General features: G+C 44.1%; 1 protein-coding gene across 5 annotated transcripts in view; it reads left to right on the forward strand.

The window, feature by feature from the left end:
- Positions 1 to 24,330, forward strand: part of SORL1 (sortilin related receptor 1) — a 185,445-nt gene that overhangs the window by 107,280 nt on the left and 53,835 nt on the right. For all 5 annotated transcript variants that reach the window (XM_063784581.1, XM_016922169.4, XM_016922170.4 and 2 more), the window contains 8 exons: positions 356 to 487; positions 2,483 to 2,574; positions 3,760 to 4,006; positions 4,687 to 4,825; positions 12,097 to 12,270; positions 15,315 to 15,428; positions 19,395 to 19,517; positions 22,435 to 22,554. In XM_063784581.1, coding sequence (XP_063640651.1) covers positions 356 to 487; positions 2,483 to 2,574; positions 3,760 to 4,006; positions 4,687 to 4,825; positions 12,097 to 12,270; positions 15,315 to 15,428; positions 19,395 to 19,517; positions 22,435 to 22,554 — 1,141 coding nt within the window. The remainder of the gene's footprint in view (positions 1 to 355; positions 488 to 2,482; positions 2,575 to 3,759; positions 4,007 to 4,686; positions 4,826 to 12,096; positions 12,271 to 15,314; positions 15,429 to 19,394; positions 19,518 to 22,434; positions 22,555 to 24,330) is intronic.

Genomic DNA, 24,330 nt, shown 5'->3' on the forward strand with positions numbered 1-24,330 from the left:
TAACAGCAGTCTGGTTTCACTTATTTTAAAAGCAAACAGACTCATACAATCTCAGTAATCTCCGACTTTATTATTGCCATACAGCATAATTTAGTAACCAGTGTTCATAATGATAATGCAGAGTAATATATATGATTAAATTCTCTTTATTCTGCTTAAAAAACAAAAATGTAGTACATTTTAGAAATGCTTTCATGAAAACCTGGCTTCATGTGTCTGGAAAGTTTACTAACGTAAAACATCTCATCCCTTGCCAGTCCTGCCAGTTGAATAAAGGGTTACCCTTCATGGGACTGACTTGGCAGGGGGTCATTTGAACAGTTCCTAGCATTTATTATTACTTTTCTCTCTTAAGCGCCTCTGTTTGAATGGAAGCACAGGGCAAGAGGTGATCATCAATTCTGGCCTGGAGACAGTAGAAGCTTTGGCTTTTGAACCCCTCAGCCAGCTGCTTTACTGGGTAGATGCAGGCTTCAAAAAGATTGAGGTATGTGTATTTTCGTGCTGTTCTTAATTAAGGGAGCAGGCGGGGCACCTGGGCTTTGAGCCACATTTGACACAGAGGCAAGGGCCAGTGTGTCAGATTACTCTGGAAATTTACTGCGAGTTTCCAGAGAATGGACCAGCTGAGCCTCTGGAGAGGAGAGAAAAGGGGGTAAGTACCTGGGAGTTGATCTTTTGGCTAGCAGAAGCTTAGCTAATAACAATAAATGGTAATATTTTTATTTTATTTATATATGTACTTATTTATTTTATTTATATATTATTTTTGTTTTATTTTACTACTTTTATTAAGCATGATGGCAAAAACTACAATTACTTTTGCATCAGCCTAATATCATGGTATTATTATAATGCTATAACAATAATCGTCTAGTATTATTTTAGTCGATTAGAGTGATAGCAACAATATCATCATCATCATCATCATCGCCACTGTTATTAATCCCCATTTCTCTGCAACTTAGCTACCTGGTAACCTGTCCCACCTTATATACCCAAGGCAAGGATGATGAGTGACCTCTAAACTGCCAAATCTTTGTCTGGGGGAATGTAGTGTGCTCAGCTCACTGCCTCAGCACCTCTTTATACTGACTCTGCACGGAGAGATGGCATGTGGGTGAAGTGGGAAGTGCAGTAGAAGCAGGGAGATGCAGAGAGCTAAGAGGAGTTGCAAGACGAAAGACACAGACTTGAGAGATAGACCCGGGTGTAGGCTTGACTCCAGTAGCTCAGCGACATGGGGCAAGGTGCTTATGCTTTCTAAACTTCAGTTGCTTCATGCGTTAGATGGCGATTCATTTATTCATGCAACCATTTGACAGGGGTTCTCTGCATGATACATGTGGTTTAGGTTCTGATGATAAAGCAGTGGGCAGGACACACACGTTCTTATTCCAGTAGAGCTTAGATTTTAGTGGAGGAAGCAAAATAATAAATCAGTTCTGTTGGTGGTACATGCTGCAAAGACTCTGAAGCAGTGCAGTGTGATTGCGCTTTTGGAGAGTGGGGCAACATTAGAATAGGCAGACAGAGCAGGCAACTTGAGGTTGATGTCTTAGCTGAGCCCTGGCTGAGAAGAGGATGATCTTGTGTCCACCTCCTGGGGATGCTGATAGAAGTGAACTGGCATCTACTGAATGCTGCCTCGGTGGTTGTGTTATTGCTCTTTCTCTCCTTTCTTTAATTGCGTGTGGTCAGCACTTGGCTAGGGGCTAGAAGAATGCAGGTGATGCACAAGCACCCACCTTTTCACAGGCTGTGGGGCGGCCACTGCACAACTCAAATACTGTTGGTGCAAAATGGTGTCAGATGAGCCAAGGTGCAGAGCTGCTGATGCTTATTGGTCCAGGTGGGTCAGAAGAGTTAGGAAAGGAGGCAGGCCTGGCAGTGAGGTTTGAAGGAGAGTTATGCCTTGATTAGAGTAAGCAGTGGGGCAGGTAGGCCCAGGATGGGATGTGGCAAGAGCAGACAGGAGTGAGTCCGCATCAGGCTTGGAGAAGCAAGAGATGACCAGCCTCGCTGACGGGAAGGAGCAAGAATATGAGTCCCACCTGTGGACTCTTCATTGCAAGGCTGTGACATTGAGAATTTGTTTTATGGGAGTGTGGAGCCATCGATTGCCTTGGAACGTGGAGTGACACGGGATGGTGAAATAAGTAAATGCTCATTTGCTTATTTACTTATTTGAGTAATTTACTTATTGATACTGCTTTGTCCACATCATCATGCCCTGGAAACTGAGGCATACATGGTTCTAGCTCCTCTTTCAGACCACTTGAAAATTGTCCCATGAGTCAGAGGAAGGAACAGCGCATTGTGACTAGAAGTTGGGGCTGGTTTCCCAGATGGGTCAGGTCAGGGAAATAGGCAGGCATGGAGGGGGCATGTCTGTAGCAGAAGCTGAGTAGCCATCTTTGGCAATGGGGGTCTTTAAGGAGCTCCGATCCATCTCAGCCTCTTTTCCCCCTGTTTTTGTCAGGTAGCTAATCCAGATGGCGACTTCCGACTCACAATCGTCAATTCCTCTGTGCTTGATCGTCCCAGGGCTCTGGTCCTCGTGCCCCAAGAGGGGTAAGTGTTGCCCCAAAAGGAAATCAGTCTTGCGTCCAATGCTACACTAATAGATTCTCATGGAAACACAGACTGCGGGACAAAAACTCTGTTTCTCATGATGGTGGTTGAAATGGTCTATTAACTGAGAAGTTTGAGACCACAGCTTAGTCATCGTGGTCAGGTAACTCCGTTCGCTTTTTGTTAGCCGGTGTCAGAGTCTCTTTAGGCATCCAGATGTCTTGCATCTGTGGGTTGTTTCTCTAGAAAAGTCGATGTTAAAAGAGAGCTTCTGTAGACATAGACAGGCCTGCTTGGATATTGTGAGAACTTTCTCTTGAGTTTCATGCATGGTACAAACATTTAATTCATTCCATCTTTCCCCTGCCTTCCCAGCATGTGTAGGTTTTCTTACGTACAATCAGTGTGCACTTGGGGAAGGCAAAGGTGCTTTTTATTAACTCATTAACTGAAGGAAACATAATTTAAGAGGGAAATTCTGGATTTGACATTCTGGCTTTTCCTCTCTCATAGCATTTATGATAGAGAATTGGCACAATTTTTTCAAGGAAAATTCTAAGAGTAATGTATGTACTTGGTTGACAATATTTAGAGAGAACAGCACTTTATGAAAAAAATTTGCTTTCTTCCTTTTCATTCTTAACCCTTTACCCTCACACTTCCTAGTGGTAATCATTGTTAATAATGTCTTGTGTATCTTTCATGATTGCTTTTACTTATGTACAAGTATTATCTTTAAAACACACACATATACACACACATACACGCCAAATAGAATTGTAGTATAGTTACTATTCTGTACCTTTTTAAACAAACTTAATATGTATTGAAAATAGTTCTGTGTGAGCATATATAGATTTTTAGGTTTCACAGTATTCTATTATATGTACCATAATGTGTCACTTCCTCTGCTGATTAACATTTAGTTTAATATACATACATATACATTTCTTTGTATATTATCTTTGCATAATTTGATTTTATCTATAGATAAATTCTAGTAAAGGAATTTCCAGGTGAAGGAATTTAAGTAGTTTCAGGTGTTATCATTACATATTGTTATAATAATGCTGAAATAACCAGCTGAATCATTCGAAAGGAGTTTCTGACCTTTTCTGGAGTAGTATTTGAGCTCCCATTTCTCTAGTATTGATGAGGTATGTGTTCTGTCCCCATTTTCGCTAGGGTGATGTTCTGGACAGACTGGGGAGACCTGAAGCCTGGGATTTATCGGAGCAATATGGATGGTTCTGCTGCCTATCGCCTGGTGTCAGAGGATGTGAAGTGGCCCAATGGCATCTCTGTGGACGACCAGTGGATTTACTGGACAGATGCCTACCTGGACTGCATAGAGCGGATCACGTTCAGTGGCCAGCAGCGCTCCGTCATTCTGGACAACCTCCCACACCCCTATGCCATTGCTGTCTTTAAGGTGAGTCCATTTCTTGCTGCCGGACAGTCTGCTAGAGCGGGTGAGGAGCATATGAGATCAGGAGCCTGCATCCCTGGGCTTTGCAGAGAAGCTGTTTAACTTCTTAAAGTTGCCTTTTTTCCAAATTTGAGATAACTTATTTTCAGCCTATGGAGGGATGCCAGGCAGAGGCGCCAAGGGTCCAGGCTCCCCTGCTGTTCACATTTCAAAAGGTTAAAAGTGAAGGCTCTTCCCATGAACATTCCCAGTTTGCCCCTCAGTGTCAGTAGCCTCATTTCGGGGTGGTGTCTTCATTTCTTGTGCGCTTTGCTCACTTTATTCTCTGATGACTTCCGGTGAGCTCTGCACCACCTATGGTGCCTTGCAGTTCTTTTTTGACTCTGGAGAGCAACATGGCTCTTCCCAACTCTGGGAAGCAGATTTCAAACTGAGGGGGTTGGGTGTGTGTCATAAACTTGAATGCTTATCAGATAGTTTCTTTTGGGCAGTTTCTTCTGTGGGGTTATATGGTGAGGTTTGGATAAAATTGCTGTCCTTTGCATTTAAGTAGAATCTTGATCAGGCCAGTCATTCAGCCAATAAATGTTAGTTGTCTCCTGCCTGGGGGAACTCTTACCCTTAGAGAGAACCAGAATAAAGAACGAAAGAGCTGGACTAATGGGCAAAGGTTTTCTTTTTAGAATGAAATCTACTGGGATGACTGGTCACAGCTCAGCATATTCCGAGCTTCCAAATACAGTGGGTCCCAGATGGAGATTCTGGCAAACCAGCTCACGGGGCTCATGGACATGAAGATTTTCTACAAGGGGAAGAACACTGGTAAGCCAGAGTCTCTTCTTTTGTCTCTGTAGAGTTGATCTCAAGAAAGGGGCTGCGTGTGGCCAATCTCTGCTCAGAGTAGGAGCTGGCAGCCTGCATCTTTGTTGTCACGACAACATGCACATTATTTAATTTCTTCCTAATGACATCTTAATTTCTTTTCTAATGATACACAAACAGCTGGAAGACAGCATGCTTTTGCCTGCCTAGAGTGTTGGTGCTTGGTGGGTAATTACACCCTCCTCCTGCCCTTGGCCCCTGACTGATTGGTGGCGCGGCTTCTGTTGCAGCTGGGAGAGTCCTAACATGTGCTTAATCCCTGTTTGGCATGCTTGCAGGAAGAGACTCTGTGCTGGGTGCTCAGATAGTTGTTGCTTCCTGACAGGGCCTCTTGCTTGTTCTCCGGTTGCCCAGATGACCTATTGCTCATTGACCATACCTACCTCTGCTGGAATGGCACTGTGTAGTTAGGTGTTGTTTTAATTAACTTTTCCCACCATGAAACTCTAAACCCCATGAAGAAAGAGATGGTCTTTTTTATTCCCCGATAGTTTTGCCAGTGTCTAGCACTTTGTAGGTGCTCAATTCATATTTGTTGAAAGAATAAGGGATGAAAAGGGAGGGGAAGAATTGCAGTGGGTGCAGACAGTAGCTGTCTTAGAGATCTACTGGGTGAGGCTTCAAGAACTGCTATGAGGCTTTGACCTGCTAGTCCTGGAGTCTGAGACTATTCAGTGGAAAGCCTTTATCATTTCATGACTGCTCTTTAATTTTGCTTATCTCCCAGCCATACTATTGATTCTAGAGGAGAAAGATCAGAGGATTACCAGGAAGAATAGTCCCTTTAAGAATTTCCCTCTTTATCTCAGCAGGATTAAATGGCATCCTGGGTTTGCTGATTCTCCTTTATTGACAAACTGCTAAGTTTTCTGTTCTTAGCTGGAATGTTGATATTGTTTTATGGTTCTTGGCTGACCCTATACTAGGAGAAAATTGACAGGGGAAATAATACTGTTATAGATATCATTGTTATCCTCTTGGGATTGTGAAGATAGCATGAGAACACCCTGGGAAAACTATAAAGTGTCTTACAAATGTAAGACGATATTATTTGTTATGTCTTCACCACTGACCTGTGAGGTAGGGAAGGCTGGTATTATGATCCATGGTTTATAGATTAGGGAATTAAATCTCAGATATGAATTAGCTTTCCCAAAATATCCTCACTAGTTTAGGGGCTGGCCTTTTGTTGCAATTCTGCCGCTAAATGGAGAAGTCACATTCTTTCTTAGAGGAGGCACCTGTTTTAGAATCAAGAGAGTAGAAGGAATCTTGCTTCTCAGCTCCAGTGACTGAAATCTTCAGACCTTTGTTTAATGGAGGACACCCACCCCTACTGATCTGACTTGCTAGCTAGCAGAGTGGATTTTTAGTATTTCTCCAAGTGGATTTTTAGCATTTCTCCACGTTACCACTTAGTCCAGAAGAGTGGGTCTTCATTTTTACGAGTGCTTGTATGCATGTGTTTGATTTGCACACAGGAGCTTCTGAAACACTGTGTGCAGATGAAGCCAGTGGCTACCCGGTCACAACTTACTTCCCAGTCTTGACTGTCCACTTCATCCCAAGAACTTGGGCACAGCTGACATGCAGTCACACCTGTGACTGAGGAGCAGTGCAGGAGGAGAGAGTTTGTGGTCTCAGCACATGCAAACATGGTGTCTTGGTGCCAGTCAGACAGGTCTGCAATCCTCACCTTAGGTGTAGTTTCCCTTTCATGCCTCAAAGAGTCATCTTCATTTAAGTTAGCCAGAGTCATTTTGGGGCCCAGAGTGAGGTCTGGATAGATGACAGGCTGGTTTAAAAGGGAGATATGTATTAGCAGGGCATAGTGGCACATACCTGTAGTCTCAGCTACTCAGGAGGCGGAGGTGGGAGCATCACCTGAGCTCGGGAGGTTGAGGCTGCAGTTAGCCAAGATCGTGCTGCTGCACTCCATCCTGGTTGACAGAGTGAGACCCTGTCACCGAAAAAAAAAAAAAAAGTCTGGGGGAGATCTGTGTTGGTGAGTAGAACACAGACCTGGACCTGTGCATGGGCGGCTGTGACTGTCCCTTTGGCCTTGGCCAGTTATCGCCTCTCTGCTCCTTTCTGTTTGCCTTTGGGATTTTCTCTTGCTCTCCTTTGGTTGTGAGCAGGATACTTCCAGGAGACCTACTGCCTCCAAACACAGGGCTGGAGAAAGACGTTTTTGTCTTTCTCTGCAGCCCAGTTTGGGTCAAATCAAAGTTTTTGCAGTGGTGTCTGGCTGTCAGCACTGTCTATGAGCACTCCGCACCTCTTGGCCTTGAACTTGTTTGCTCTAACCTGCTTGCTTTTTTTGGATACTGAGAGGACACTTGCTTTTTTGGACATTGTATTAGAGATCCACGGTGTGTGTTGGATCTAGCACTTGGAGAAATGCTAAAAATCCACTCTGCTAGCTAGCAAGTCAGATCAGTAGGGGTGGGTGTCCTCCATCAAGCAAGGGCCTGAATATTTCAATCACTGGAGCCGAGAAGCAAGATTCCTTCAACTCTCCTTATTTTAAAACAGGTGACTCCTCTAAGAAAGAATGTGACTCCTGTCCATCTTTATTATTTTTGTTGTCTCCTCCTAACACATTCGGGACTTTCTACAGTAGTCTCCTGCTTATTTGCCATTTTGCTTTCTGTGATTTCAGCTACCTGCGGTCAACCACTGTCCAAAAATATATATGGAAGATTCCAGAAATAAACAATGTATAAGATTTAAATTGCTTGCTGTTCTGAATAGTGTGATGAAATCTTGTACTGTCTCCTCCCTGTCCCACCTGGGATGTGAATCCTCCCTTTGTCCAGCGTCTCATGCTGTTGCTGCTGCCGGCTCATTAGTCCCTTTAGGAGCCGGCTGGGTTATCAGGGTGTCAAAGTACTGCAGTTCTTGTACGCAAGGAACCCTTATTTTACTTCATGATGACCCTACACCTCAAGAGTAGTGATTCCAGTAATTTGAATATGCCAAAGAGAGGTTGTAAAGTGCTTCCTTTAGGGAAAGGGTGAAAGTTCTAGACTTAATAAGGGAGGAAAAAAAATCTTACACCGAGTTTGCTAAGATCTGCTGTAAGAACGAACCTTCTATCTCTGAAATTGTAAAGAAAGAAAAAGAAATTCATGCACAGTATAGGTTTGGTCCTATCTGCAGTTTCAGGTGTCACCTAGGGGTCTTGGAATTGGGGGTTTTGGAATAAGAGGGGACTACTATATTAATCAAGTGTTAAATAATAATAATTGATAGTAACTACATGTATTGAGGGGTTGCTGTGTTATAAGTACCACAGTAATGTGCTTTGTGGGCTTGTATAACCTCACTTCATCTTCCCAAAGACTTCTATATGTACTATCAATATTTCCATTTTATAGATGAGAATATGAAAGTCTGGTTTAGTAACTTGTGTAGGTCACACTTTTAGTAAGTGGTAAGAATTTGCACTGTGGCCCGTTGACTTCAAAGCCTGAACTTCGATAAAACCACCAGGCTCTGCTCCCTCTGTCATGTGTTGCTAGAATAGCAGTGCCCTGGTAGTATGACAGCAGTTCAGAAGTACTGTTCTAGATTTTGATTGATGATGGTTCATAATAAAAATGTTGTTCAGTTGCAACATTTATCAATTTGAAATATTTGGTCCTTTATAGCTAGCTGGTTTTTATTTTTTATTTGTTTAGTTTTTTTGGAGACAGAGTCTCGTTATGTTGCCCCGGCTGGAGTGCAGTGGCGTGATCTTGGCTCACTGCAACCTCTGCCTCCTGGGTTCAAGCAATTCTCATGCCTCAGCCTCCTAAGTAGCTGGGACTAAAGGCATGTGCCACCATGCCTGGCTAATTTTTTGTATTTTAGTAGAGATTGGGTTTCACCATGTTGCCCAGGCTGGTCTTGAACTCCTGAGCTCAGGCAATCTGCATGCCCCGGCCTCCCAAAGTGCTAGGATTTACAGGTGTGAGCCACTGTGTCTGGCCACTAGCTGGTTTTTAAATGGTATAACTGGAATTTATTCTTTGTAAAGTGTGTTTTTTCTTTAAAGAGGTTACTTTACAAGATTGTTGATGTATTCAGTTGCTCCTGCGATGGCTCTTGGAGCTTTGGAATTCTTTTGCAGTTTTGGAATTCTCCTTTAGAGCCTGCAGTAAGTACGTGCTTTTAAGTATCTATAATGAGGGCACATATTTATTATTTGAGGTAGATTTGATTTTGATAATTGCCAAGTGTATAGATACTTGAGATGATGACATTTTTGGCTCCTAAAGTATTCCTGGAGGAATTTTCCAAACAGGAAATGTGAAAATGTTCTGAACATGCCCAGTGAAGACGTCACGGGGCTACGTGTTTGATCTTCTAAGGGAATGTCTTTGAAGATGATTGTCCACTCTTCACATTGAGATGACGGTTTTCATATTGCCTGGTCCACTCAAGACAATTGTCATCCTGTATAAAGGGTCTGTGGCTGTGGTAGAACTGCCATCATAGGAGTTGGTGAATTACCCTTCCATCTTCTTCCAGCTTCTCTCTGATGCAGCTTTCCCATTTTCCATTCTCTGGCTTCAGACTAGCCTAGACATTCCTGCCCCTGCCTACCTCTTAGGATCAGTGACTTGGTTAGCTTGTTTTGCAATTTGCCCCTGGTTACTGCCTCAGAGTACAGTTTCATACATTTCTGCCTAGATCAGCCTCCTGAAATATGATACCCCATTTTGAGTTCTCTACTCTTAGCTCTTCTTGCTTGTTTGGATAGGAATGTTTGCTCTGCATATGAAAAGGTTAGTTAAATGATTTTACAGACATGATCCCTGTGAAAAAAATCATCCTGTAATAGAGTAGTTTTTTTTATTTGTTCGTTTTGTTTGTTTGTTTGTTTTTGAGACAGGCTCTGGCTCTGTTGCCCAGGCTGGAGTGCAGTGGCGCCATCTCAGCTAATTGCAGCCTCTGTCTCCTGGGCTTAAGCAATCTTCCCACTTCAGCCTCTGAAGTGGCTGGGATCACAGATGTGTACCCAGCTAATTTTGCTTATTTTTTTTTGTGGAGGCGGTCTTCACTATGTTGCTCAGGGTGGTCTCGAACTCCTGGGCTCGAGTGATCCTCCCACCTCGGCCTCCCAAAGTGCTGGGATTACAGATGTGAGCCACTGAACCCAGCCGGTAATAGAGTATTTTAAAATAACATCATATTCCATTATTGTTCAGGATCTTGGAACATTGAGTGATATATTGTCCTTTGAATACAAAACACATGTTCCCACATCCTTGTTTGAGTTGTTTCTCATGAGTGGTGGCTCTATGTCAATTCTGCATTCCCTCTTGTAGCCAGTGGCCTGTACCTTTGAACTAAAGGAGCCATCTGTGCCCACTAATGGATCAGAGTGAAGGGATGTCTGGGACTTCTGCTCTAGTCAGCTGGTTAGTCTGCTATGGTAATTAAGCTGTTATGATTGATTATTTACTGAACCTTTTGGACTGTTTCATCATGTGGACTTCCCTTCCTCTGGAGGTGTATGTTTTCTCTCTATTTACTGAATCTTTTGGAATGTTTCATCATATGAACCTCCTTTCCTCTGGACGTGTGTGTTTTCTCTTTGGTAATACCTCTTACTCTTTTCCTTGGCATCATAATAACGTTGTTGCCATAGCATTGTGATTTTTAGTTTTATTTGTAATGTAAATTAACCAATGATGTGCCCACACACCCAAAGCTACTGCGTATATTATCCATATCGACACTGATTATCATTAATGAACTTCGTCTAACCTGTAGGCCAGGATAGGCATGGCTTAGATGAATGCTTGGCTGGGTGGCAACAGATGATTTGGATATGGTGCTGAAGTGTGGGAGGGCATCTCTGTCCATGACATAGCACGAATGAAGAATTAGCAATTGAGTTTTATCTAAGTTTTTATGTTCATTTTTCCCATTTTCATGATTAATAATTGCAGTCAAAAGAAAAAACATGATTTCATAGTTTCTGTGACCCCATAGTTGTATCATGTTTCAGATTGTTATAAAATGGCTTATGCATCTTCTTACCTGCCATCCCCGGAACGATGTAGGGGATAGGATGGCACTTTTGCCATCCTCGTTCATCCACAAAGGCTCCTTCTCAAGAGTGCAGTGGTGGATTTTACGAACTCTCTCCGGTGCTGCCTTTAGTAAGCTGAACCAGAGAAAAGATTCGCAGGAGTGGGCTAGATCAGCATGAACTAGTCCTTACATGAACACATTGCACAGCAGTGGCTGATGAGTACTGTGGTTGGCTCCTCCTTTAGCTCTTGAGGGGCACTCTGGCACAAAGGAATTGAGAAGGGGAGGCCTGGATTTTTGTCCTGGGCCCACCATTAACCAGGTGTATGTTCTAATTAGGGCCTTTGGGGCCCTAAGGAGCAGAAACCCACTCAAGCTAGCTCAAGTGAATGGTTTTATGGAATGAATAAAGGAGCCCAAAGATGAAAGTCTAGGACAGCCTCATGGGGACTGGAGCTGTTCTTTCTCTTTCCCTCTCATTAGGCCTCTTCTCTCCGTAAGTCTCTTTCTTTTTAAAAAAAAAATTATTCAGAATTTTGAAGGCAATGTTCAACTATATTATAGCCACTAGTGTTGTAATTGAGAAGTCCAAAGACATTCTGATTCTTTTTTAAATTAAAAAAAAAATTTTTTTAAGGGATAGGATCTTGCTATATTGCCCAGGCTGGATTCGAGCTCCCAGGCTCAAGTGATCCTCCTGCCTCAGCCTCCTGAGTAGCTGGGGCTACAGGTGCGTGCTGCCATGCCTGGCCTCCTTAAGTCTCTTTTAGTCTCCTGACAGTCTGCAGACTGAGCTTATCTGCATACCCAGAGTTTTGACTTCCACACGGTTTTGGCTTACCATGTGCCACTTCAACACCCATGCTCTGTGACCCTTTCCCTGGCTCCAGCTCCTTGGTTGCTTTCTTGTCTTTCAGTGACCCAATTACAAATTCCCAGGAGGAACCCTGCTGCCTGGCTTGGCTCTGGGGCAGTCTGATCTGGCTGAAGACAGGATACAAGTCACTGGTTATACTGAGCAGAAGTTTTCAGCACAGTAGGCGCCCCAAAGCTTGCCACTTGACCCTTGAGAGCTTCTCGCTGTCCTTTCCGTAAGACGAGGAGGTTGCAGTGGGTCTCCTTGTATTCAGTACCTCCCTCATGGTGTGTATTAACCTACCTGCTGCTGTTTGTCTTCCCTCCAGGAAGCAATGCCTGTGTGCCCAGGCCATGCAGCCTGCTGTGCCTGCCCAAGGCCAACAACAGTAGAAGCTGCAGGTGTCCAGAGGGCGTGTCCAGCAGTGTGCTTCCGTCAGGGGACCTGATGTGTGACTGCCCTCAGGGCTATCAGCTCAAGAACAATACCTGTGTCAAAGAAGGTACTTCCCTTTTTCTTTTTTGCCTGTCATCCTCCTTCCTTTGTTTCCTGCTCCCCGCCAGGGGAGGGAGGGATAGCTCTCTGTTTCCTAACCTTTTCGTGTTATTGGAAAAAGTCCAAGATAAAAATCAAACCTACCAGATACTCACAAGAATACTGGTTTGGGTTCTAAGGCCTGGTAAGGGTCAAAGAGGCCCTTCAGTCCTCACTCAGAACAGGCCTACGCTGTACCTTTCTAAGTAGTAGCTGTGGTTTTTGGTTTCATGTCAGATGGCACAGGCTTTCTTCAGGGTCTCCCTTTTTATTCTTTTGCTTCTTCCTCTCCTCACCCATCCCTCACATCCAGGTTTCTTACCTTCTCCTGTTTTGCATAAGTTGGACCAACCTGACTGGGAAAAATAACCAGTGTGACTCCTTCCGCGTTGACTTACTCTCACCTAACGGTTGTCCATCCTCTCACCGTAGCCTAGCCCAGTGTGTCCTGAACTTTCAGACCAATGTTTGCAAAGCACTTTGAGTCTAGACCTTATGCCATGACCAAGTGGCAAGAGCAGCCTTACACCCACTCCCCCTCTGAATTTGAATATAGAGATTTAACATTTCTTTCCTCCGAAATTTAAAAATTTTTCCTTCCTGTGTAATTTTTACCATCACCACTTCCCCCGCCTCCAGCGTCATGTTTCTGTGAGTGAGGTGAACCCCTGCAAGGGCACCTTGCCATGAAGTGCATGGATTGATGACCAGAATTTCTGCTTTTCCTTATCTGTGATTCTATTTGCCTTTTTTTTTTTTTATATTTTAAAGAGACAAGAAAGAGACAGGGTCTTGCTGTATTGGCCAGGCTGGCACATTCACGGCTCACTGCAGCTTCAACTCAAACTCCTGGGCTCAAGGGATCCTCCTGTCTCAGCTTCCCATGAAGCTAGGACTACAGGCACGAGCCCAGCTAATTTCTTTTATAGGGACGAGGTCTCACTTTGTTGCCCAGTCTGGTCTTGAACATCTGGGCTCAAGGGATCCTCCCTCCTCTGCCTCCCAAGGAGCTGGGATCACAGGCATAAGCCACTGTGCCTACTCTATTTGCTTTGTAATCCTAACCCTGCTTCTCACAGCAGCCCAAGTCCAAGGCAGTGAAACACACAATACAAGCCTTTTAGTCAATCTTCCTTAAGAAATATAAACAGAAAAAAGATGAGCCTTTCTTTCTTAGAAACAAGAGACTTTCTTTCAGGCTATGGATACAATCTTAAAACTGTTTGGAAAGAAATAGAATCAACACTAAATTCCAAGAGAAGGGGAAGAAAGCTACTCCATATTTCCCATTAGAATGCCTTTGATTATCCAAATATGAGACCAATCATCTCATGTCCTTGATGCAGTTTGCCAAACTATACATTTTTTTCTGTAAGGAATTTTAATTGCTTGCTTTAAAGTAGTCATGGGGCAGAAAAATTTCTCAGAGTATTGAGAAAATCTTCATAACTCATTTGCTTGATAGATAGAATATATATGGATATATGTAACTATGTATATAAAAACATACCTATAGATATATTGAATCTGTATGTTTTAATTCTGTGTAGACACAGTCCATTAAGGAGTTCTGTGTGTAATTAGTATTTTATAATGTTGATGTACTGTATTCACTACCCAATAGACTCAACTGGTATTGTGGTTATCCTTCTTAAAGCATTGTATCTGCTTCTAAATATTTCTTCCAGCCTCCTCCTCTCTTTTGATTTTAACTAAAAGAGGAAAGCAAGAGGCTAGTATGGGACATTTCCTTCCCTGTAGACATGTGTGCTTGGCATTCCTCCTCCCCCTTTACCATCATGTTACTTGTTGCAGGAAGTCCGGGACCCGGAATGGAGGGACTGGCTGAAGCCATGGCAGAAGAACGTGGATTGTGAAGATTTCATGGACATTTATTAGTTCCCCAAATTAATACTTTTATAATTTCTTATGCCTGTCTTTACTGCAGTCTCTGAACATAAATTGTGAAGATTTCACGGACACTTATCACTTCCCCAGTCAATACCCTTGTGATTTCCTATGCCTGTCTTTACTTTAATCTCTTAATCCCGTCATCTTCGTAAGCTGAGGAGGATGTATGTCGCCTCAGGACCCTGTGATGATTGCATTAACTGCACAAATTGTAGAATGTGTGTTTGAACAATATGAAATCTGGGCACCTTGAAAAAAGAACAGGATAACAGCAATGTTCAGGGAACAAGACAGATAACCTTAAACTCTGACTGCCAGTGAGCCGGGCGGAACAGAGCCATATTTCTCTTCTTTCAAAAGCAAATGGGAGAAATATCGCTGAATTCTTTTTCCCAGCAAGGAACATCCCTGAGAAAGAGAATGCGTCCCTGAGGGTAGGCTTCTAAAATGGCCGCTTCAAGGGGCAGCCATCTTTTATGGTCGAAGCTGTAGGGATGAAATAAACCCCAGTCTCCCGTAGTGCTCCTAGGCTTATTAGGATGAGGAAATTCCTGCCTAATAAATTTTGGTCAGACTGGTTGTCTGCTCTCAAACCCTGTCTCCTGATAAGATGTTATCAGTGACAATGCGTGCCCAAAACTTCATTAGCAATTTTAATTTCGCCCCAGTCCTGTGGTCCTGTGATCTTGCCCTGCCTCCATTTGCCTTGTGATATTCTATTACCTTGTGAAGCACGTGATCTCTGTGACCCACACCTTATTCGTACACTCCCTCCCCTTTTGAAATCACTAATAAAAACTTGCTGGTTTTATGGCTCAGGGGGCATCACGGAACCTGCCGACATGTGATGTCTCCCCAGACACCCAGCTTTAAAATTTCTCTCTTTTTTTACGCTGTCCCTTTATTTCTCAGACCGGCCGACACTTAGGGAAAATAGAAAAGAACCTACGTGAAATATCGGGGGTGAATTTCACCCGATATCTGGCTGAATTTCCCCCAATAGTTACTAAAGGGAGGGAAACTCAAAAGAGAAAGTCCTGTGGTCCAGCAGTAAGAATAATATTGGTTTCATTTCCTCCCCTGCCGCACTCTGATGGGTAGAGAACACCTGTCTTCGCAACCAGTATCGCTGCAGCAACGGGAACTGTATCAACAGCATTTGGTGGTGTGACTTTGACAACGACTGTGGAGACATGAGCGATGAGAGAAATTGCCGTGAGTCTTCTGGATTGGACGTTAAGCACTTACCATTACTCAGAAGCCTGGTTGGCTCTTCCCAGGCTGAGGGCCTAAGGTCTAGGGCGAGGGCCACCCATGATTGGTGATGCCCATCTAAGTTGATGGGGCCTAGATGACAGAGAAAACATATTTCCATACACAGGTAGATATTAGATATATAGGATTAATATTATATACATAATATTTTTTTAACCACCCCAGAGGTACCACTCATTACAAGAGATTTATAAATAACCATCACATGGCTGAAACTGAATTGATTTGGCAATCTGGGCTCTAGTCTTGGCTGTGGCTCTGTAATAAAGCTGGTGACTTGGGGCGAGTAAACGGGTGATATTCTTTGATTTGGAAATTCAATATTCAGCCTTTTTAGGGATGGGAAATGAGTATTTACTCCAGTTGGTTGATGTTGGCTACCTACCAGGCTCAAGAGAGATTGTTTTCATTGGTTAGTAATGCATAGCTTGGCCTACAGTGTGGGGCCATTGGTGTACATGCCATGTAAATGTCATCTTTGGGCTGTATAATTTTTAAGATCTGACTTCTAAAGTATAAGACTGTGGTTAGCAGAAGTTAAAACCAAACAACCACAAATAACAGATAGTTTATTAACCATGAATTTTCACTATCTTTTCTTCACTTAATTTTTAATAGCTTCGACATTATCTTATAAGGAGATGATTTGCCCTTTTGTCAGTCATGCACTCACTCAACAAGCAGTTGCTATACACCCTGTGTTCCAGGCTCTGTGCTGGGCCTGCATTTATATTGCCGATCAAGGCAGAAACGGAGTTCACAGTCTGAAGTAGGAGTCAGAAAAATAGGCAGTTACAGTAGAGTGACGGGCACTGCGATGCGGAAGTGTCATATGCATGTAGGATGGGCACCCAAAGCAAACTTGGGCAGGCCCTAGCAAAGAGCTCTGGAGAGTGTCTGGGGTGAACCAAGCAGAGGTGGAGGGAATCAATTCACAGGCAAGGGAGCAGCATGTGGGGAAGCTGGCATGGCCAGGAAACTGGTTTGAGTTATGGAGAATGGGCATAGGCACAGGGGCCAAGGTGAAGTTGGATGAGTGGGCAGCGCCCAGGGCAGCAAGGGCTTTGTGGACTTGATCGGAGAAGCAGTTGGGAACCACTGATGTCATGTGATAAAAGTTCATCTTTGGAAGGATAAGTAGTGGGCAGAATGTGTTTGGTGGAGAGAGACCAGAAGCAGGAACCAAGTCAGAGGCTTCTCTTTTATATATTTTACCTTTGGCAACCCAGGGGCTCATTTACCCATTTGTACTATAAGAACAGATTAATGGGAAGCTCTAGATACTCATTTAGCCAGTCATCCGTGGGGCCTGTGCCCGGCTCCCCTGCCACTTCACCCAGAAAGCAACTTGTGAAATATCCAGCTCATTAAACACATCTGGGCCCTGCAATCCTATAGACTCCCCCTTTTGGCTGATAGAGGGTTATTTACAAAGCCTTTCCTTAATCGTTTTCCCTTGGATTCAGAGGGTGCCTTTCACACCGAGGGAGTAGAGCTTATTTGCTGAATGGCAGATTTGGGAAAGCACTAGCTCTCTGTGTCTTTTCTGCAAAAAATAAGGCCTATAAAGCCTCCTTTGTCTCTCAGATTTGCAGGAAGGTGTGATATTTGTGGGGGAATAGCCAAAGCTCTTTAAAAACATTAATGCTTATTAACAGCATTGAAGCAGATAATGGAAAGGAGTTTATTACATATCTGGGTGGGATAGAAGATGCTTCTTAGAATTAACAAGTTAGAAGGAAATTGCCCAGACATAATTAGGCACAGTGGAAGCAGTGAGATACAAACCAGATGACCTCATATCCAAGAGTGAGGGACACAGGTGGCAGAGCATTCCTCCTTGTGCCCTTGGGCTTGGTTTCTACTAAATGGACAAGCTGAATCTTGTATTGGCTCCGAGTTTTGAGAGGAATGAAGACCTGCATCTTTTGGGAGGCACCTGCTGCCCCCAATGGCTTCCTCCCACCCAGCCCCTGAGCTCTGTTGCAGACTGCACAGTTATGCATGAAGGATGGAGCTGGCCCTGCCCTCCTCCCAGCTTGGCGTGAATGTCAGCTGGGATTCACTTTCCAGAGACCCCGAGACCTACTTTCTGCTCCGTCGTCTCCCTGTTTCACCTGGCTCAGGTCTACACATGTCAGATGGAGCTGAGGCGTGGAGAGGAGGAACCAGAAGGATTTAAAACTTAGAGACTGGGAGTCAAGAGAGAGGGGCTTATCTGTGCCTGCATGTGTGTCTCCCTCATCAAGGAGGTTGCGTGTGGAGGAGAGAGGTTCCCTGTTTCTAAGCAGGGCTGCAGGAGCGGGACCACTGTGACTGAGTACTGCCATGTGGGGAGTTAAGTGAGGCACCCCGCCAGCTGCCAGGGAGCAGTGGAGGAGGGGGGACACAGGGATGCAGGAGGGTGTTGTCAGTGGGTTTCCCTCCCTCTTACACAGATTCCTCTAGCTGGGTGACTGTCAGGCACTCAGGGTTTTGACGCGAATCCCTGCAGTCTTGTCATTTTGCATTCATCCCCTGCCTCCCACCACGAGCTCAATTACAGAGAAGAAATGGAGCCTCAAATAAGAGCTGCCAGGATGTCTAACGGCAGCATTGCTATTTGGCATTTCGTGCACGACAACCCCTCCCCCGTGCCAGGATTCTGTTCTGCCACATTTTACCTCCTGGGTCAGCCTTTCACTCTCCTGAGAGCAGCCTGCCTTCCCCTCGCCTTTCCTGGAGGGTGTTTCACGGGGTGCCAGGGATTGTGCTTAAGCACAGGAAATATCTACTTAGGAGAGGAAGAAAAATCTAATTCTATATCCATTCTAATGCCAGAAGGACATGAGGAATGATGAGGAAGAGAAGTGACATTTGTTTAGAGCCCATTATATTTACATCCTATTTAATAGGCTCTGGTTCCAAACTTGTTCCCTGGTTTATCTTCATAATAATGCTACCAAGTAAAGGCAGGTTAAGTAAGTTGTAGGTTGCAGACTCAATTCAAATCTAGTCTTTCTGGCTGGGCATGGTGGCTCATGCCTGTAATCCTAGCACTTTGGGAGGCTGAGGCAGGCAGATCACTTGAGGCCAGGAGTTCAAGACCATCCTGGCCAACATGGCAAAACCCCATCTGTACTAAAAATACAAAAATTAACTGGGGCTGGTGGTGGGTGCCTGTAATCCCAGCTACTCAGGAGGCTGAGGCTGGAGAAATCGCTTGAACCCGGGAGGCGGAGGTTGCAGTGAGCCGAGATTGCGCCACTGCACTTGGCAACAGAGCGAGACTCCATCTCAAAAAACAGAAAAACAAATCTAGTCTCTCTGACTGTGATCTCAAGCACTAGGACACATTATCTTACCCAGTTTTACTGTTGAGAAAACAGCCGTAGGGAGATTAAAATTAATTTCCCCAGGAAGAGGTAGAGCCACGATTTGGTACCCAGTCTTGACTGACTGCAGACAGAGCCTATGTTCCTACTGTAGAATTCTACCTCCATGCTGCCTTTACCATCTGTACAATGAAGTGCTAACTTCTTGTGTGAAATTGAGCTTCTCTAATCGTAGTTTCATAGATAAAGGTATTTCTGTCACTTATTTAGGAAGACACTTTTCACGTCTGAAGGGATCTTAGGAGGTCACCTAGCCTGTCACTCTCTCTCGCCAACAGATGACAGTTTCTCACTTTTCCCAGCCCTGTTCCGATCTGGAAGCTGTCCACAGAAAGATATGCCCTTATCTCTCTTAGTTGTAAATTTCAAGCTCTCATGTAATTTATTTCTTCTGTAAGTCTAGGTTTAATTTCTGTTGCTACAATTAATATCTGCTTTCTTCTATTTTTTAATTGGTTTTCCAGTAGGATGTTTACATTTGTGGGAAATGAATTGTACCTAAGGAATATGTTGTCTTTCTATCCCATTTTAGCTACCACCATCTGTGACCTGGACACCCAGTTTCGTTGCCAGGAGTCTGGGACTTGTATCCCACTGTCCTATAAATGTGACCTTGAGGATGACTGTGGAGACAACAGTGATGAAAGTCATTGTGGTAAGGGGACACCACATCCTGAAACCCTGCTCTGGAGAGGGGGGTCATCGTGCTCCCTCACAGGGCTGTACTGGTGTGTACTGGTTTTCTGATAGCCGTCTCAGGATTTATGATATTCTAGCTGAATGGCTTTCTCCATCCACATGGTGGGGTTGAGTCATTTCTCTGTCCATTCTTAAAGAGTTTGTTTGCTGCTTTTCACGAGGATTCAGTTCGCTGGAGACACTTGCGAACTAGGACCCTAGATTCCCATTAACTCTGGATGGGACCCTAGATTCCCATTAACTCTGGATCAAGTGTCTCCAGCAGAACTGAATCCTCATGATTCATGGTCAGAAAAGATGGAGCCTGGACTCAGCTCCTGTCACTTACTCTTAGATTAGCCTTTGTTTTCTAGTCTGAAAAATGGGGAAATGGACCCTGCTTTGCCTTGGAGAGATACTATAAGGATGAAAGGTGATGATAAGGAAGTAAATTTCTGAATGAATTCAGGGGGTTATTAACAGCTCTACAGGCTTGGCCCACATGTCTCAGTGGGTGTGAGATTAGCCTGCTGAAGACACAAATCTGCACCTCTGTGAACTGTTCTTTTTTTTTTAACCAATTTAATTCATTCAACTCTGTTATTATTAGAAGTTAGCAGATGGTATAGGCATTGAGTGAGCATCTGTTTTCTGAATGGACATTTTTATATTTAGAAAAACAGTGGGTTACAATTCCAAGGAATGATAGAGATTCTCTGGTCCAATCCTTTTAATTTCTACTTTCTAAAGTGACTGAGGTCTGTAGAGGTCAGGGGGCTTATTCAAGGTGACACAATTAGTTTGTGTCAGAATGGGGAACTGGAATCCATGTCTCCCGTTTTCTAATCCTCCACTATTTCTGTTGCACAGTACCTCCTTGTCAGTTTCATGAGACCCATCTTAGTTAACAGTCCCTGGTCCCAGACTCATAGTTGCTGACCTCCGAAGGAGACATTATGCAATCAGCATGGTGTGCCAGATTGAGGCATGAGAGGGAAGTGAGAGTGGAGGTCAGACGCTGACCCAGACGTGGTGATGAGTTGGCGGGGCCCTACTGGGCCCTCTCTCCCTGTCCACGGGGGACAGGTCCAGCCACGCTGTGCTTACGCACATGGACACAGCCTGCTTGATTATGAGCAGGTGGTTTGACTCACAGCAGCTGAAATAAGGGGAGCAAGGGCAGCTTGTAAATCATCTCAATGCAAGTTAACCAGCAGAGCAGAGCCTAGGCCATTTCCACACAGAAAATACCCCTAGCCTGGCTCTTGGAAGGTTTTTAAAAAATTCCCAGTTTTCCTTCTTCAAGTGCCTGAAAACATGTCCTTGGAATGTGCAACTATTTCCCCTTCATCCCTGCCATTTCCTTCCCAGCACTCTTAGAAGGTTGAAATGTGTAGCTAGTTTTGCCCTAGTAAGAAGGAAACTCCACGTGGTTCCCTCTTTCTGGTATCATCGAGCTCACATACTGGGCACATGTTTGACTGTGAAGCAGTTTCAGCCCCCCGGATCCTCTGTTCATGGCCCATTCTTACTAGTTTGTCCTGAATTCATCCCAGGGTCCCAGTTAGCCCCTTCTTCTGATGCAGGTCCTCTTCGTAAGTTTCCACACTCTTCCTCAAAAATATCTGATTTACTAGCTTTGCCATCAACAAGCCTCTTGGCGAGAATGACTGAGACGGCTGCCTTGGGCCCCACGCTTGGCTGCTCCTGTTTTCTGAGGCTCTGTAAACTCCATGTGAAAGTTCTATGCCACAGTCTATTCGGGCTGTGATAACAAAATACTTAGTGTAGGTAATTTATAAACAATAGTATTTTGTTTCTCACAGTACTGGAGACTGGGAGGTCCAAGATTGAGGTGCCAGCAGACTTATTGTCTAGTGAGGGCCTGTTCCTCATAGATGGTACCTTCACTGCAGCGTCAGATGGCACCTCTGCTTCTGGAAGGACTGCAGGGAAATGCTTCTATCTGTACGCAAGCGTGGCAGAAGGAGTGAACAGCTCCCTCCCACCTCTTTCTTAAGGACACTAATCCTATTCATGAGGGCTCTGCCCCCATGACTTACTTACCTCACAAAGGCCCCATCTCTTAATAATATCACATTGGTGATTAAGTTTCAACATACGAATTTGAAGTTTCAACATATGAAGTATAAACATTTGAATTTTCCTAGCCTCCAGAACCGAGAGAAATAAATTGCTATTGTTTATAAGCTCAGTCTATAGCATTCTGTCTTCATGATCTCCCCAGGAGCTTTGAAGGCTATTGCCAGGGCAGCCTCCTTCCCCTTCTTGGTCAAGCTCTGCTGGTTGGTTCTTACCAGGCCCCCACCCTTCTAGAGACAGCGCATCCACCTGTGTCCCTGGAGCTCTGCCCACAGAAAGTCCCGAGTTATGTTTCCTCCGTTTTGGGAGCTCAGCACTGATTTTACTCTCTCTGACTGAGCATCTCACGGTGATCAGCTCATGCAGACATCTCGGCACTCCTTTTCTCAAACCACAGGCTGTGTCTGTAGGAGTCCTCTGTTTCTTGAAAGTTCTACTTCCTGGCCTCCTCTATCACTGCTTCCTAACCTTCTTCCCATCATAGCAAGCATAGAAAATAATATATGTGGAGAGCACTGGGATGAATGGACAAGGATGCTGTTGTCAAGAGGCAAGCAGCTCTAAGGGTCTGAGGGTCTCAGAATCTCAGCACACCTGTAACCCATTTGCGGCACACTGACTGGAAGCTGTTAAATGACCTTTTGTCCCTGGTAAAGTCTCTTCGTTCATGGTCTCTGTGGATCATTGGTGATCACGGGTCCATCTCCATCCTTTATGAGAGCTTTGACACCAGAGACAAAATTCTGAACAAGCTTTTGTCCTCACCTCTCTATTTATGGTCTCACCTGCAGAAATGCACCAGTGCCGGAGTGACGAGTACAACTGCAGTTCCGGCATGTGCATCCGCTCCTCCTGGGTATGTGACGGGGACAATGACTGCAGGGACTGGTCTGACGAAGCCAACTGTACCGGTCAGTACTTCCTGGACTCAGTTGACAGCACTCATCCGTTCATGCAGTGGTTAACATTATAGCTTTAAACGATCGGAAAATCTAGGCTCTGAGAATTAGCTTGGACCTTAGAAATCAGCGAGTTTCATGCTTCTCAAAGAGCTGGTCTTTGATGAGATAAGGAACCTGTGCCAGAATGTAAATCAACACCCTGCTTTCAACTGATTAAACAGTGTTCTGAGTGATATCGTTGATTTATGTTCTGGCTCAAGCTTCTTATTCAATTAGGACCAGTGTTAAACAGTTTTCAGACCAGCCCCTCGGCTGGGGTCCATACTTTGAGTAAGCACTGAACTAGCTCATGTTTTTTAAAATGGAGCCTCAGGGGGTTCCCCAGACAATGAAAATGTAAACTGTGTTTGTACCCGTTTTGGGTAAGATTTTATTAAAAGTAAAGATGGAAGCAACATCAATGTGCTAGGTGCTATAAGGTAGGGGTAGTGTTCTCATTCTTTTGTTGGGTTCGCTTATGTTCATTACATTATTTTTATGAATGAGTGGATGAATGGTGGCCAGATATATTATGATGGGGCAGGGCAGACTGGGGGTGATAGGCAGTGGGTAGTGCAAAGAGTTGAGAAGCTTGTGGAGAAATGAAAACAAATTCCATTTTATAATCATCACTTTGTACCCCATTGTAATTTGTCCAAAAAACAAAAATTAAGGAATTTTTGTTCCAGATTTTATTACTCACTGAGTAAATTTGCTCTACAGCCTCCTTGAGAAGCTGTTATTCAGTTCTGTCTTGTACCCCTCTAGTGATTTTGGACTAGGGAGATAAAGATGTTTCCTTTAAACATTTCATGGTAAGGACAGATCTGTTTTTACACTCGGATAATTCAGACTTCATTGTGTAATTCATTGTTGAGTCAACTTCTCAATTATCTGAAGCCAGCTATTAATCTTGTGAATTATTGGACTTTTAAATCTCATGTCTTAACCTCCTCTGCCCCCAGAGTATCCCAGCACTTCCTACACTGCCCGGCATCTGGCGGCTCAAAGCACGCCTACTAATTGGTAAAAGGAAATACAAAGAAGGTACATCTGTTATATCTCAGACCTAAGGATAAATAACTGTGCATTATGCTCTGGCTTAGACTTGCTTCCCCAAGGAGAGAGATGACCTCTTCTTTTACTCTTTTGTATTCTCTGCAGTGTCCAGCACATAATAGAGTATGTGCTCAGAGAACCTTTGTGGATTGAGTAATTTTATGCAACTGCTTCCCTCCATTCCTTTTAGTTTGGAGGTGACCTCATATGGCCTTAAGGGAGTGAATAGATCTCTTCAAATGCCATATACATCACATGGGATATTCTGTGGTGTTACCAAATCCTGTTCGCCTGTAAAGTCCACCCATGTTCTTTCTGGCGCAGCCTCTGTGTCTGCACCTCTGCTTCTGAAAAGACTGCAGGAAAATGCTTCTCTCTGTATATTAAAGCATGGTCTGCAGAAGGAGGAAGAACCGAGGCCCATAAAGGAGCTGCCGTTGGCACAGGAAACATGTGAATGCTGTTTGGAAGCTTCGGGTTTGGATGGATACTTAGTTAATAGATTAGAAGGGTGCACTTGGACATTGCAGTTTGTAAATTGCAGTATGATTGAACATCTTGTTAACACAACTGCCTTACTCAAATTTGCATTTCAGCAGCGTGTGCCGGTCTTACAGAATGAATTGATAACTTCATTTCTATAGGCAAGCTTGTATAAACTCCTGGTTTTTTCTCTGATTTTCTTCC

This window comes from Pan troglodytes, chromosome 9 (genome assembly GCF_028858775.2).
Source record: "Pan troglodytes isolate AG18354 chromosome 9, NHGRI_mPanTro3-v2.0_pri, whole genome shotgun sequence".
NCBI lineage: Eukaryota > Metazoa > Chordata > Mammalia > Primates > Hominidae > Pan > Pan troglodytes.